This window comes from Balaenoptera acutorostrata, chromosome 1 (assembly GCF_949987535.1).
Source record: "Balaenoptera acutorostrata chromosome 1, mBalAcu1.1, whole genome shotgun sequence".
Taxonomy (NCBI): Eukaryota; Metazoa; Chordata; class Mammalia; order Artiodactyla; family Balaenopteridae; genus Balaenoptera; species Balaenoptera acutorostrata.
Genome location: NC_080064.1, coordinates 183,943,256 through 183,960,153, shown reverse-complemented (window position 1 = coordinate 183,960,153; position 16,898 = coordinate 183,943,256). Strand labels below are relative to the sequence as shown.

The 16,898-nt window shown below is 37.3% G+C and overlaps 1 protein-coding gene across 1 annotated transcript in view; it reads right to left on the bottom strand.

Moving 5' to 3' along the window:
- The window catches only part of USH2A (usherin), an 800,956-nt gene that overhangs the window by 381,966 nt on the left and 402,092 nt on the right, over window positions 1-16,898 (bottom strand). Inside the window, exons 32-34 of the mRNA XM_057531465.1 lie at window positions 14,386-14,545; window positions 12,873-13,044; window positions 7,242-7,389 (exon numbers count right to left, since the gene is read on the bottom strand). Coding sequence (XP_057387448.1) covers window positions 7,242-7,389; window positions 12,873-13,044; window positions 14,386-14,545 — 480 coding nt within the window. The remainder of the gene's footprint in view (window positions 1-7,241; window positions 7,390-12,872; window positions 13,045-14,385; window positions 14,546-16,898) is intronic.

Genomic DNA, 16,898 nt, shown 5'->3' with positions numbered 1-16,898 from the left:
CCTTTCTTAATGTGAAGGACAGCATATACAGAGTGTGTATAAATGTCTACAGTTAATTAGTGTGCTTACCACCCATTCCTGAAATAATATATATGCTCAAAAAATTGAACTAAACTTTCTTTCAATAATGTTCTGTTGTCTTCACGGTACTATGTATAAGTCTGCAAAAATAATCAACTTCCTAAAATTTTCCTATTCTTACTGAAATTATTGTCACTTCCTTGGTACATATCCGTGTATGAATTCTCACAACGCTGGGTCAGTACAAAAGGCTAAATTAGGAAAATGTTTCCATAGGCTCCTCAAGTATTCTCTCCTTTCTCAAGGAGACCCTGGGACCCTTGTCTAACGGGTGCCCAGCTCTCATGCCCATCTTGACATTAGTAAATCCTGACGGCTATAACAAGATAGCCTTTCACACTGAGGCATGCAAAGCGGATCCAGCTTGGCATGCTATCTCTCTTTAGCACATCTACGAATTACCAGGCTGAGGAAATTGTATGCCAAATGACTGAGTCTCTAAGTATGTATTTTGAGCCTTCAGTAGGCCAAGACGGAGATGCCTTTCCACTGCCTTTGAAATCATCCCACCTGTATTACATAATTATGACATGCTCTAAATGTGCATTTATGTGTACTGTACGATAGCATATGCTTATGCTTCTCACATTAACACAACCACCATTTTATTATTGTCCCTGGCATCAGTAAACACTAATCCATCCAACAGTTGTTTAATACTCATCTCCTCCATGACTGGCACCCTGCCAAATGCTGGGACTAGAACAGCAAACAATGCATATAGAATCCCTGCCCTCAGGTGGGTCACAGTCTAACAGAGAAACTATTTTAGGTAAATTTACTTAGGTAAGGATAGTGGAGAGTTACAAGAAATTCTAAGTATTAATAAAGGATAAGAATTTCATATTTTATAGTTTTAGTTAGTATTTTAAATATATATATTCTAATTAGTTTAAAATGTTACTAAATATTATGCTAGACAAGGAGGAATAAGTTTGGTGGAGTCGGATATCTATGCTGATTCTAGCAAAGTAGACCTCAAGTGGGAGGAATAATCATATTTCCAGCTTCTAAGGCCAAAGCTTCTGAAAGGAGATAAAGCTCGTGAGAATTTGGAAGCTCTCAAAAACGTAATTCTAATTATGCAATTGTAATCTACACAATACAGGTCACACATTTCTTAGACAGTAATCCTTTGTGCTGCTTCTCATTGCTGGCTAATGGTATGACAAAGGAAGAGCCAAGGTCCTACAGAATAAAGGGTTCTTATCCACCTTGGACCTAAAAAGTAGCTCTTTTCAGAGGTTTTAAAATCCTGCCTGAAATTGCAGCCTGCAAAGAACACCTTTGCCAGAGGGAATGTGGATGCAAAGGACTTTGAGTAGAGAAACAGAGGTGGAGTGTCACACCACCATTTTTGCAGGTGTGTGAAGCAAGTCACCAGGATTAAGCAGGGCATATTTGAAGGAAGCAAAGCCTTAGGTGTTAATCAAGCGATAATGACCCGGTACTTGGCAGACTAAGGCAATGCATAGCACGCAGCATTCTTTATAATAGCAAAATCATGGAAACTTAAGTGTCCATCAATAAAAGATGGGTCACATAAGCTGTGGTTTCACTCAGTGGGAGTCTACACTGCCTTTCCAAAGAATGAAGTTGAGCTACACTTAACTGCCATGGAAAGATGTTATGACCATATTGTTAAGTGAGAAAAGGAAGTTGCACAAAAAGACAGAGACAAACTCACTCTCTTTTAACAGATGTATATTTTATGCATATATCTTTTTGTGATTACTAATTTAAATTTTTGTTTGTTTGTTTTAAACTAACACAGTACTTAATCTTGATTTTTTTTCTGGTTTTAAAGTTTATTGCATTCTATGACATCCTCCCTATATCTCTTTTTTTTTCATTGTGGCAAAAAACGCATAACATGAAACTTACCATCTTAACCATTTTAAATATACAGTATAGTAGTGTTAACTATAGGCACATTGATGGGCAAGATCTCTAGAACTTTGTCACCTTGCAAAACTGAAACTTTATATCCACTGAACAGAAACTCTCCACTCCCCTTACCCCCAAGCCCTAGCCCCTGGTAACCACATTCTGTCTCCCTGTGTTTGACTACTTTAGATACCGCATATACATGGAATTATGCCATATCTGTCTTTTTGTGACTGGTTTATTTTACTCATATAATGTTCTCAAGGTTCATCCATGCTGTAACATGTGACAATTTCCTTCTTTTTTTTAAGGTGGAATAATATTCCATTGTATACATATACAACATTTTGTTTATCCATTCATTTATCCATGGACATTTGGGTTGCTTACATCTCTTGATTATTGTGAATAACTCTGCAATGAACATGGGTGCACAAATATCTCTTCAAGATCCTGTTTCCAGTTCTTCTGGATAAATACTCAGAAGTGGGATTGTTGGATCATACAGTAATTCTATTTTTAATGTTTTGAAGATTTTTCCATACTGTTTCCCATAACAGCTGCACCATTTTGCATTCCCACCAATGACGCACAGGGATTCTAATTTCTCTACGTCCTCTCCAGCACTTGTTATTTTCTGTGTTTTGTTTTTTTTTGACAGTGATAATCAACATATTTTTTTAAAATTTATTTATTTATTTATTTATTTTTAATTTATGGCTGCGTTGGGTCTTCGTTTCTGTGCGAGGGCCCTCTCCAGTTGCGGCAAGTGGGGGCCACTCTTCATTGCTGTGCACAGGCCTCTCACCATCGCGGCCTCTCCCGTTGCGGAGCACAGGCTCCAGACGCGCAGGCTCAGCAGTTGTGGCTCACGGGCCCAGCCGCTCCGCGGCATGCGGGATCCTCCCAGACCAGGGCTCGAACCCGCGCCCCCTGCACTAGCAGGCAGACTCTCAACCACTGCGCCACCAGGGAAGCCCCCCAACATATTTTTTAACTGAGCACCGATTATGTGTCAGGCACTAGAGCTGCTGGTACAGCATTGAACAAAAGAGGCTAGAACAGGAAAAAATTCTCTGAGCATGTGAAGCATGTCCTGAAGCAAAGAACAAGCTACCCGGCACAAGCTGTGGAGCAGGAGCAGGTTGGGAAACAAAGGAAAGAGAGGAATCGGACAGCAAGAGGCCATTCTCCTCACCCCTGTGTAAAGATTATCCCCAGACTCTGCAACAAGAGAAGCCACTTCAATGAGAAGCCTGCGCATCGCAATGAAGAGTAGGCCCCGCTCGCCACAACTAGAGAAAGCCCGCACGCAGCCACGAAGACCCAATGCAGCCAAAAATAAATTTTTTTTTAAATAAAAAAAAAAAAAGATTATCCCGACTTTAATGAGTAGGAGCTGATAGTTTAAATCTGAATCAATTATAAAGCAGAGAGTCTGCTTCTTATGCTATGCTGGCTAAAGGTTACCAATTGCTTGATAGGCAACAAGTGGATATTTATATATGAACCTTTTATACCTTTCATATTTTGTCACATATAGGTATGCATTTGGAAATACTTCTTATAGAAAGTGGGTTTACTGTTTCTCAACATTTTTTTTCATGTTTATAAAGTCCTAATGAAATAATCCTTTATGTATATAGCTGACTAACAGAGTCAAGATTTTGGAGCCTAGAGTGTACAAAACCAGACAATCAGTACCCCTTACAGAATATGACAGTCTAAATGTGTAAATACCTCTGGACCTGCTACATCTTAATAAAGACCCAGAGGGAAGACATTCCCACATCCTCAGGTTGCTTCCTCTCCATACACTTGGCACCTTGTACACATCCCTACCTCGTTATTATTTGTTTACATGGATGTTTATCCTAAGGAACTCTCTGGTCCTCTTAAGATCAAGGATTGGGCAAATTCATCTTGGTATCATCAGAATGATGGCACCTAGTGGGTCATCAAAAGTATATTTTGAATGAACACATTCAATTTTTGTAGGGCATGAGGAGGCTCTTGAAGTAATCTGGGTGAGAAATACTACGGGCCTTCATTAGAGGAGTATAGTTAATGAAAAATCAGGGGTGAGCAAGAACTGAACTCAAGAGTGCCTCCCAGGTTTCTGGTGGTACTACTGGGTGGTGCTAATCAGGGAGAGGGGAAACACCGGAGAAAGGGCAGGTAGAGGGGAAGACAGCATCAGGAGAAACAACTTGGATATGTTGAGTTTAAAATATAATAGAAATCCATGTGGGGATCTCCTGAAGGGATGCTAAGGAGGGAGGACTCACCCGGAGGGCGTATTTAATACTCTTTCAGCATTTTTAAAATTTATTTATTTATTTATTTATTTTTATTTTGGCCTCGCCACCCGGCATGCAGGATCTTAGTTCCCTGACCAGGGATCGAACCCGTGCCCCCTGTAGTGGAAGCGTGGAGTCTTAACCACTGGATCGCCAGGAAAGTCCCCCAATACTCATCAGCATTTTGATGGTAACCAAGTCAACGGGATATTATGATTATTCAGGTCTTCTGTTGGAGCACTAGAATCTGCTCCTTTAATCAGTGTCCCCAAGATGGTTCTAATAATCAGATATGTTTGAGAAACACAATTTAAAATCATTTGAAAGGGTATCTGTAGTAACATAAGGCTGAAACCTATCTTATTTTCCAGTTGTATTACTCTTCTACAGCATATTCAGAAATTAGAAAGCAACCACAGTGCAGCTGTACTGTAATATGGGCCTAGTTCCATTAAATTCGAACTAGGCATACTCAAGAAGAGAAAATTAAAAATTCTTAAGTCAAATGCAAAATCCAAACTCCAAAAAAAACCCACCTAGTCCCAGACCCCACACAGCTGAACAAATATATTTCAGAAACAAATACATGTCAAACAAACATATCCCAGGATCTGGCCTGTAACTACTTCTATCCTCTCTGTTGGTATCATTAAAGAGTCAGGACTCTACAATATATACGCTACTGACTGAATGAAATTTTCACAAGACACAACTAAATAAATTAAGTATTATTAGGTATCTGCAGAAAGTACTCCACTGTGCTAGGCTCCATGAAGGAAAAGAGAAATAAATGATTTGTGGTCCTTATCATCGGGTGGGCATGTTTGACATGTACCCAAATAAATTTGGGCCAAGGATGAATGAAATACGTGTCATGATGAAGGCATAGGAAGAGGATATATGGTCAAGAGAAGAGAGGAAGCTTGACTTACACTCAAGAAAGAGTGACATGATTTCATAAAATAAGAGGCTTCACATTTAGTGCTGAGGAATGAGTTAGATTTGGAGAGATGGTAGGGATTGTTAACTCCCATTCTATAATCCAAGGAAACTGGGGTTCATAGCATTTAGTAAATTTTCCAGAGTAACACAGCTATTGCTCGTCAGAGATAAGATCTGACTCTAGGCCTATTTGACTCCATACCCATGTTTTTCAACCCTGCACCAAGGCATAAGTATTTCAGGAGGCTAAAAAGGAAAGTGTGTTACAAGGCTATGTCAACGCAGATCGAGTCACAGGTTGGGGCTGATCTGAATGCCTGACTAAAGAATCTGGACTTTATTCTTTGGGTTTTCAGAGGGAAGTGTGGGAGCTTTGAAAACAGATGAAGTGACAAGATAAACATCCAACGATCAGATCCTCCTGTAGACAATGGAGGATAGAAACTAAACACTGGAAAATCTGAGGAAAGTGCAGAGAGAAGTAATGAAGAGAAGAAATTTTTTTTAATGAAACGATCACTTAAAAAATGTCTAACCATTGCCCCACAGTAAAAATTCTGAAAACTCTGATGTGATTAAACACAAGACTTTAGAATAAATGAACGTGTTAACACCAGTCTTCTAAATCTCCCAAATTCTTACAGTTCAATGAATATATTTTAAAGCTGCTTGTAAATATATAACACATAATACACAAAGATTCTTTGAAATGTCAAAAGTATTTCTTTAGTCAACCTAGGATTCTGGGGGCAGTTATAGTTACAACTACTGATTAGGATGAAGGGAAATGTCTACTAAACAAATCATGTAACAGCGGTTAAGAGCAATCCAACTGGAATAAATCATTTGCATTTTCATTGCCACCTACAGACTAGGTTTCTTTATGGGGCACAAAGTATGACAAGATGGTTGACTGTTTAAGTATCAAATAGCTATCCATTTATTTTTTACTAGGAAATTTGTAATAGTTCAGGGATAACTTCAATAGCAGAGATAATCACTCACTGTAATTATTAGATCTCTCTCCCTTACCTCAAATATATCTCATGCATTTGCCAAAAGTTTAATTAAAATGAGATGACTGGAGTAATTAATATCATAGTAAACATAAGACAAACTAATAAAATTGTAATTCTTTTTCTTTCATTCCTTCTGGCTATGCTAAAAGAGGCCATTTCAATTTTCAGTAATGAGTTACCTAAAAGAGTTTCTATGATATTAAAAGTCTTCTTGATATTTGTCTTAAAGAGGAACAAAATTTGATGTTATGTAAGCTTGATCAGTGTGGAAAAATGACACTATGTTATATGGAACTTAAAGATATTTCCAGTAAATGAATAAAGCAATTTCTATCCCAAGTTACTACAAATTCTTTATAAGATTTTATTTTAGCAAACTTTAACTGGCTAACCTAACTCTCTAAACTATTCAAAGACATATATATATGTGTATATATACACATATATATGTGATATATACACATATCACTTAGAAATATATACAATCCATTTCAAGTTAAACAAGAATAAATGTATATATATTTAATGTATGCATGCTGAAATATTTAGAAATAACATATTAAAAATACAGAGTTCCAAATGGTCCCTTTTAAGATAAACTTATTAAAGCAAAAGCAGTTTGAAATACAGTATGTGCATGAACTTTCTATCTCCCTACTTCTCTAAGAAAGAATGAATAACAGTCAAAAACAAAAAGTCATTGAAAATATGTCACTCTCACAAGGCCATTCTTTGGGAATCCTGGTTTGTTCTCTTCACCTCTCCCAGCACATATTAAACCATAAGATGCAGTACATAAGAACTATCAAAAGGGAGCACTTTTGAGCCACCAAAATTGTATGTTAACCTAAAAACCACAATCTCCTAAACTACAGACAATGATACTATCTCAGGTATTTTATGTGCTAAAATGATCATTAAAAATTAAGGACCCCATATAAGCTGCCATTTAGAATATTAATTTACCTTTGCTAATCATCTTTTTAACTTGAGGCTAAAAGAGTTCACTTACCATTTGGATATGCAGGCTCAGTCCAGGAGATGTTAAAGGAGTGAGGTGAGTCTGGGTGCACTTTGGGGGCTGGCACGCCTTCGGGGGCCCTCTCCTCAGTCAGGGCCTGGCTGGCCTCACTCACTGTGCATCCACCCCCGGTGCAAGCCTGAACAGAGAGACAAAAAGAGCACATTTCACTTTGGGGCCCCAAAGTTTAGATGAGCATTGAAGAAAGAGAGTTCACCATAAAGAGTTCCAGATCCTTTAAAATAATGCTCTCTTTAACCTCCCACCCCCCAAATAAATTCGTTTCATTGCTGAGATTTGACGTTTAATTAGTTTGCTTTTTAGGACACGAGACATCCATCTCCAACAATCAAGCAATAACCCAGAATGAAAGAATGTATGGATTATGAATACATCCTAAGTTAGAGCCTAGAGATGGGGCATATATTGACTGTGTGAATAGCCACGATGAAATTATCCTCACACAAAGGTTCTTAGAATGAATGAAACACACACACACACATATGTGTACACCATATGAGAAAAGTACTAGAGATTGAAGACTACTTCAGGACAAAACAAGTGATTTCTAGAAAAAAAAAAAAAGTACAGAAAATATAAGTGCTTTCTACTTACTGTAGCGTGAGCAATACGTTTAAAGTAGAACACAATGTGAAATGGAATAAAACAATACTTCTCATAAATTGACAGCAAAGCAGTTGTTGAGTGAATGTTTATTGGCTTTAAGGGTCAAGTCATTTACTTACATGCCGGAGGAACTGAGCTTCATTACATGGCCAACAAACTTAAAATGCTCACAGAACCCCCAAATTCCCAAAGGAGGGAGGTACTACTAATTCCAGAAATGGATTCATGGATATTAAGGATATTCAGAAACTTCTGTGTACATTTTCATCATAAACTGCCAACAATTCCAAATAAATGTTTCAGTATATGAGGAAAATATCATCCCTACCTAACATAGGAGATAAGCATTTCTCCAGGAAATTGAGACATACACACAGTTTTTCCAGCCTATGTCTGCTAGTAAATATTAGCAGTTATGTCTTTATATAATGCAGCTATTTGAAAACTATGCTAAAGCTTTGTTCAGTACCTCTTTAAGTTACAACTGTAATTTACACAACAAAATGTAAAAATCTTTCAAAAAGCACTAAATTTTACCACTAGCATTAAGAAAATGAAGCGAAATCATAGGACAATGTAAAAAGCAGGCAGTTATTCAGTTCATTTTCATGGAAGGTAGATATGACTAACAGTAAAAAACCGAACGACCTCTCTATTTTTTCGGGCCTGTACCAAGCTTTCCAGTGTGATACTGAAGGAATGACCTTTTGATACTTAAAGCAGTTAGTATTCTTTTTCCTAAAGATAGAAGAAAGCTGACTGATTTTAAAGGTATTTTCTTATACTGAAGTATACTACTTGTAAAGTTGCTGCAAAATAGCTGCCAATTCTTCACTCTTAAGTGTAAGTAACAATAAATGGTCAGTAGACTCGGAGATCAATTTTACCTCTTATTGTAAGAAGACACCAGTAACCCATGTTTTCAGGATAATTTCTCAGCGTAAGCAAGTTTCAGACGGGCTAAACTGTGGCCTGGGCATGAAACTGCATTAAGATTGGGGACCTAATTAACCTCTGCGGGCTTCCTCTAATGCTCAGCTGTGGCACGTGCATATCTCTGTAAGAGATAAACCATACTCCTCCTGAGAACAGAATCTTGGCAAATAAGGAGAAATCAATTGAGCTCCTGATTCGAAGCCCTAGGACATGTCGCTATTAGCCCAAGAAATAACTACCTGAACGTTAAAACAGAAGAATTAAAAAAAAAAAAATTTCCAACGTGCTAAAAAAGTCCACCAGAAAACGTGGCAGGAAAAGAGGCTGTATGAGACAGCTGAATTATCGAAGGAAAACGCTCAAAGGAGCATACTTTCCAGTCCTTAGAGACAGATAAATCCATCCACTGGCATTTCCTATACTTTTTTTTCCTTAGGAGGGGAAAAATGTTGCAGCATGTTATGCTGAAACTCAAACCACACTGGGATGTAATTCTGATAGTCTCTTTGTCACTACTGTTTTTCTTATTTGTGGCCTAAGAATTCCCCCCGCCATCTCTCCCAGAGAAATACTGTATGTACTATGTGACATTTCACTATGTATTTTTTAAAACAGAGTGTGAATTAAAATTTACTTCGTTTTGAGAATTTTATGGGATGGGGAATTCTGGAATAAATGAAGACATCCTCTGGTTTGGAAGGACTGTTCGTTGGGCTGTGTCATGGAAGACCCATAAACTAGCAACTTGATAAAAAGCCTCTTAAGGATCCAAGGAGTTTATGAGAGAATTCTTCTTATAAATGAACCCAAATTTACAAAGGCGTTGCTGAAACAACAGAATTACTTGCAAGATATTTTATTTTCATCTTTTTTTCCCCACGTTCTTTATGTATGCATTTAGAGGTGCTAGGCGAGTGGGGTGAGCATCTTAGTTCCTTCAATAAGGAAATAAATGTTCTTAAAGTTCCTTCTGGTTATAGCTTTTATCAATTACAAATATATTGTTTTAAACTGAGAAGTCATACTACCACCCTGAAGCGATGAGTAACTGGTCCGAATAGGAGATTCAATTTTGGTACAGTAAAATGCATAACTAATAAAAGCGTATCAATTATTTTTGAAATCATGACTTTTAAGAACATCTAAAACTAGCATTCTCTTTTCTAATACTTTGTTTTCAGATAAGTAGCGTCTGATGATGTTAAGAACGCAACAAGGCCATGTTATATAGAAATGATCTTTAGAAAATTTAAAGCTCATCATTCCCAAGAATCTTTCCAGGAAATATACTTAACATTCATCAAGAGGCAAATGTCTAGCAGTAATATGAATATTATCAAACCATACATATCTCGATACCTGTCTTACAAACTTCCTTATTTAATTGCTGGTTTATTATCTTTACCAGGAGCTACCACACTTTGCAATACCATTTGTTGAGTGGAACAAAATATTATACTGTTTCTTCTAGGAGAAAGAGCTTGTATTTTGAACCACACAGTCTCTAACTCTGACATTGTACAGCAAGTTATTTGATTCACATCAGAAGTCTCAGATTCTTTATGAAATAAATGTACTCAGTGTTCACTCATTCATTCATTCTTTCAAGAACTGTTTGTGAGCTTCCAGTTTCCAGACACCTTGTTTAACTCTGCCGATATATGCAGTCTCTACCCTTTAGGAGTTTCTAATCCAGTCAACAGGGGAAATTACACGAAACCACATGAAGTAACATACCTGCTCCAGTCTGGAGTAAATCATAGTAAATCATATGGAATCCCCATGCATTTTTCTCTAATGCCTGCCTAAATGCTTTGTTTTCTGTATGTTTTGTTTCCTAGCACTTAGTCAGCATGCTAAGAGGCAACTCCACTTGGCTGAGAACCTGATCTCCACCTATTAATCTCATGACCTTGAAAGCCAGTTATTATGTTGAAACTGTAAATATACACGAGTTCCTCAGTTAACCAAGATGAACCTAAAATGTTCTGGTTCATTAAACTTATGGGTTAACAGAGTTAAAGTAAAAAGTCTTTTAGTTGAATACTTCCTGAAGATGTATCAGTGTATTTTCTGCCCCAACAAATACAGTGAAATCAAAAATAATACGAGCAAATTTACTTCCCTAACAAGAGTTAGTGCAGGGGCTTCCCTGGTGGCGCAGTGGTTGAGAATCTGCCTGCCAATGCAGGGGACACGGGTTCGAGCCCTGGTCTGGGAAGATCCCACATGCCGCGGAGCAACTGGGCCCGTGAGCCACAACTACTGAGCCTGAGCGTCTGGAGCCTCTGCTCCGCAACAAGAGAGGCCACGATAGTGAGAGGCCCGCGCACCGCGATGAAGAGTGGCCCCCGCTTGCCGCAACTAGAGAAAGCCCTAGCACAGAAACGAAGACCCAACATAGCAATCAATCAATCAATCAATCAATCTTTAAAAAAAAAAAAAAAGAGTTAGGGCAAAGACTTCCACGTCTTTATGACATCTTGCACCAACATCATTCAGTGGCTGACAGGTCTCATTTGACTTCACAAAATATTATTTGGGGTCACCTTTTTAGCATCATAGAATTTTAGGGCTCAAAGAGACATCAGAAATCATTTAATTCAAAGTCTTACTTTTAGGCTTGAAGAACCTAAGACTCAGTGCAATTAAGAGAATTTGTCTTAGGTCATTCAGTTAGTGGCAAAATCTGAATTAAAACTCAAGAGAGCAGACTCCCAATCTAGTGGTATTTATTTTTCAAGGTATTACAGATTTATAAGACATAGGAGATTCAGGTGGATTTTCATTGACTGCTCAGAATATCCTAAAAATTGCCTTGGAAGTAGACATTTGTTTCCTATCCTTTGTTTCCTTCTAATCAAAACCAAGGGCAACACAATTTCTGTTTAATTTTAGTTGCTTCTAAACCATAGGGACTTTTCTTATTTTGATATCACCACTGTTCTGAAAATAGTGTGGATTTCTGTATTAGCTTTTGAAAATCAAGTTAATACACTTCTTATATCTTGTGTAATAAAGCTAAGTAATCCACTCGCTGATCCAGAAACCCATCTGCGTGCTGAACACCTAGGCACATGAAGCCAGTTCTGAACAGGATTTTTAACATTGTCTGATTGCCCTTGTTTTATGGTGTCAAGTCAGACAGCAACAGTTGAATGTAGTTTATTTCCTTGTGGTATAATATTTAGAGCATTCAAGAGTGTGTTAAGTGAAATGAATGCATACACAGTGTCTACATAAATGTAAATTTATTCATAATCAAGAGCAGAATATTTTCTATGGCATTTATCAAAGCAAATATCCTTATATAGGTATTGCTATAAAATGAAGCGTGTGTTTAAAACAAATAGGGACAATCTCATGTTTATATTCAGTTATTTTCAGATGTGCTATTAAACTTAAAAAAGATTATATTTCATCAAAAAACAAAAGGAACTACTGAGTATAAATTCCACAGTAATATCAAGGTCTTTTAAAAGACCTTTGTGTAAAAGTGTTATTTTGCATTAAAAAATGCTATCGCCTGTCTAAACTGTGTTGATTCTAGGGTTTTATTAAGTGACTGTTCTTTCGAGACAGAAGTGTAATGTAAACCAGAATATAATAATAATCAAGAATATTTGGGGGTCATTTAAACCTTCATTTAAAAATACAAGACCTACATTTTCATACTGCACATTGCTTTTCAAATGAATACAAGCCCCATGGGGAAATAACCTTATTAATCCAAGCATTTTCTAAAAAGCCCTCAACATTTATGACATTCTACAAATAATAAAAAAGAAATAATTTCTGATAATCCCAAATTAGATTTGGAAAAATCTACTGATTCAGATGGTTATTCTATTGTTTTGCATAATATAAAATAAATATGTAGGTATTAGATCAGCAGAATTTTCACTTTGTATTTGAAGTGAGTTTTCAGTGTAAATAGCAATACAAGAGAATTTTGTATTTTTTTTAAGTGAGGCATGGAGAGAAGATGAGACAAAAGAAAGGGAAGCAGCAAGGGGAGTGATGGGGGCAGAGAAACTGATAAAAGTAAAGTGAACTTACTCCCAGCTTGACGAAGTATTTATTACCAGGGAAAAGGTACTGTAGCACATGATCCTGAAAAAGTTCTGTACTGTTATAGATGACATCCCAAATTGTAAAATCATGCGTGTGATTTGAAATATATAGTATATAGCGCTCCAGAATTCCGTTTACTTTTCTTGGTTGTTTCCACCTGGGAATGAAAAAATATAGCATTATTATCATCATACATTCAAATCCAATCTGAAATGTGCAAGATTTTTAAAGGACACATATGAACTTGGATTTATGCCACTGTAAAGAAACACACTGAGAGCTCAAAAGTGATTCACTTAAAAAAACCCAAGTAGTCATTAAATGTCTATTCTGAATGGTATAAAAATATGACATAGTACCTGCTCTCTAGTTATTTATATTTTTAATTAGCTAATAATACAAAAATATATGAGTGAGCACTTGATTTTGAGCTTAAGCCATAGAACAAAAATTGGGAAAAGTACTGAGAACTTCTGAGAAATGAGAGGGAGAGATAATTGCATAATTTTCAAGCCATAATTGTCTTGAAAAATGCAGCAATCTAACATAGAGGTGATATGCAACTATAGAAGAAAAGCTGAGATTGGAAAGGCTGAAGTACTCAAATAAGACTTCCTGAATGAGGTGACACACTAGCTGGATACATACGATTGTATACTTGATAGATGGATTGGAATTGGTAGGCAGAAGGGGAAAATAGAGGGTATTCCAGATGAGGGTTACAAAGTGTCAGTGGGAATGAGCAGGACAAGTCGTGGAACAGACAGAAATTGGTAAATTGAGAAATAATTATCATAGTGGGAAATCTTTTAAGGTAAATAAAGTGGGCTCAGCTTGGGATGCTCTGAAAGCCAATGGAAGAGTATAGACCTGGAACAATGGGATATAAATCACAGTGTTTTTCAGCTTGAATGAATATCATAATTTCTTCAGTTCAAGCTCTTTTACCGTTGAGAAAACCGAGACCAAGAGCGATGAATGTAAACAAGTATTAACTAGTGGGAAGAGAGGTCTATTGAGTTTTAATTCAGTACTGCAATATACCTTGTACCTCACGTATTAGGAAATGGATCAGTAATATCAAAAATAATCTGAATGTGCCAATACGTGAAAGCTTCTTTCTGACTTCAAATGCCGGGGAACGAGACAGTCTTAGTTTATAATCAAAAAGAAGAAATATAATTGTGCTCTCTAATTCCAAATCATTGCAAATAATGCCTCACATATAAAAAGCCCAAGGTAAGTAAGTGGTCAGTTTTTCCCTTATTGAAGTTTGCACAGAATCTGCATACATGTGTAGCTCAGCCTGATTGCATAAAGACAAAATGGAAATTAAGTTGGCAAGTGATAATCAAAGGTTCCCAGAACCACTGAACTAATCACTTCTATGCATTTAATCACAATAAAATTAATTTTATGTCACAAACCCTTCCCTTGATTGAACTCACTGGGATTCTTGCATGAACCAGTGTGTGACAGTGACAACATTTCTACTTACTGTACGGATATAGTTCTAGAATCCAGGACGGTCAGAACTGGGGGATCCACATGGTCTGGTGGCAGCTGTGCTGTGTACAGTATGATCAGGGAACTGTTTGTACATCCCACATGTGTGCAAGCACTGAGTAGAAACTGGTGGGGTGTAAAGGCCGCTAAATCTAAGGGGTGGAGGAAACAAGAATTTATTTACCATCATAGCTTTGATTCAGGAGATCTCACTTATTCTCTACTTTCCTACTTCTTAGAACTGTTAAAGTTTAAAATAAGAATCAATAGACATACAAATCAATAGCAATAAAATATAGGCTGTTTTATCCTTTAAATATACTGTGGTCAGTTGTAAATAGAGAAGTGTCAGTCAAACTTTTCCTTTTAACAAATTTGACTGTTTTCTTGATTGTCTGTGACCAGGTAAATCGTTTTCTGAGTTTAGAGTTAGTTCAAGGGCTCTGTTAAAAAATAAATGAGACATTTAAATTATTTTCAAGACATATTTGAAGACAACAGGTCTGGCTTTTGAAATGCAAATAGATAGCTTGTAACAGTGACTTTGCTCTTGTAATTCCTTTTGTTGAATTTTTTTCTTCTCCTGTCCACCTGACCAACTACGTATTATTTGACCTTCAAGTTGTCCAGGCTCAGTGCAAATGACAATTTCTTTCTTAAGATTTCACAAACGCACTGGGCCGTGGCCCCTGGCACAAGGTGGAACTATCATCCTCTCCTTTGTCTCCCAGGGTTTTTGCACATGCATTTGGCATAGCACTTACAACACTGTGTCATAATGATTTGTTTCCATGACTATCTGATCCATCAGACTGGACACTGTAAAGGAAGCAATGGTGCTATATTCATTTTGCATCCTCAATATCTAGCACAATGCCTGGCACACTGTAGGTTCGAATATATGTTTGAATAAATGAAGAAAGAATTAATGAATGAGACGATCTAGATATAGTTGAGCTAGGTATAGTTGATCAAGAGAGTGGGCTAGTACCCTAGCCGGAAATAATCTCTCCCTCCCCTGGACTTCCCTGGTACTTTATACCTATCTGCCTCTCTAATGGATACCATATTCCCTTGCACGAAAAGAAACTAATCTGTAATTTACTAATTTAATTCTAAAATACCCCAAACACTTCTTTTATAAAGGTACACAATAATTAGTTTGTTGAATGAATCTAAGCAAAGTTCAGTCAACTTTACCGAGATTTAAACCTCAGTCACATTTTTATACTATTAGAAATAATCATTATTTTCTGGAATACTTTTGAAATAAGGTAGTTACAATGTAAGCAACACAACTTCTTTAAAGATCATTAACCTTGAACCATAACAATTTCATGTTTAAAAGATGAATGAAATGCAGCCTAATTCAGGGAAATAGATACTGCATTGCACTGACAGCAAAAGTAAACTGGGAAGAGAACACTTTGATTTTCATGCAAAGTATAATCAATTGGTTAAACATGCAGGCCATCAGAAGAAAGGCAAAAACATTTTTTACACTAAATATAGTTACTCTAGAACAAAAGGTGATTATCAAGAAGAGACTTGCAATGCTTTTGATTAAGGCTTGTTTGCTTCACAACTTTATCCTATAAGTACTCGATGGTATCAAGTTGAGGGGGGGGGCACCCTCAGGCAGTGGGGTCAGAAGATAAGTTATAAGGACACTGAAGTTGGTGTTAAAACAGCATGGCCTTGCCAGGGACTTCTGAGAGACGGCAGGAGCAGCTACACCATGTGTGCACAAATCAGACAGAACTGGGGTACTTTCATTTGGAGAAACAGTCTATGAAACTTACAAAGTTAAAAATCATGAGAACCGTGGCCTCAGATGCTACAAAGAGAGTAAACTATTATTTACTGTGGGAAAACTTCAGGCACAAAACATGTCCTACTAGCAGGTCCAATCTTGGCCCAAACTATAATGTGTTAATATGCTAACATATTATATCTGCCGTTTCCCTGTTTTTGTCATCTTCTCCTTCTGACTCTCAGGAACTTGGTGACCGCAGCCTCTCGTCCCTCCCATTTGTCCGAATTTCTTGCATTCCTGAGAAAGGGAAGCTGGGGATTTGACTCAAAAGCCAGTTTCAGGAGCAAAACCAAGGAGGACACAGAGCCTAGAGGAAAGGGGGAATCCTAGATGGGTAAGTCAGTGCAACTAGGGAAAAGCTGCAGTATTTGAACATGAGAATACAACAATCTTCTCTGAAAGGACATGCCCCAGCAAGAAATTATATTCCATGGGGCTGATTCCAAGTGACTTTGGAATATTTTACATGAGAATCTCTCCCAGCCATACCAGAGTGTCTTGGTCAGCTGCAAACCTGACTGGATGCTACAATGCTCTTTTGCCAGTGAACTCTTTGTGGTGGGCAGTTTTCTTGCTTTCTTACATTCTAGCTTGTGGAGGCAGGGATTTGGCTACCTAATTTGCAGGTGGTGAAGAAGTCATAGCGTTCAAAGGTGGCCTGAGACTTACTTGTATGTCTTTGCTGGGAC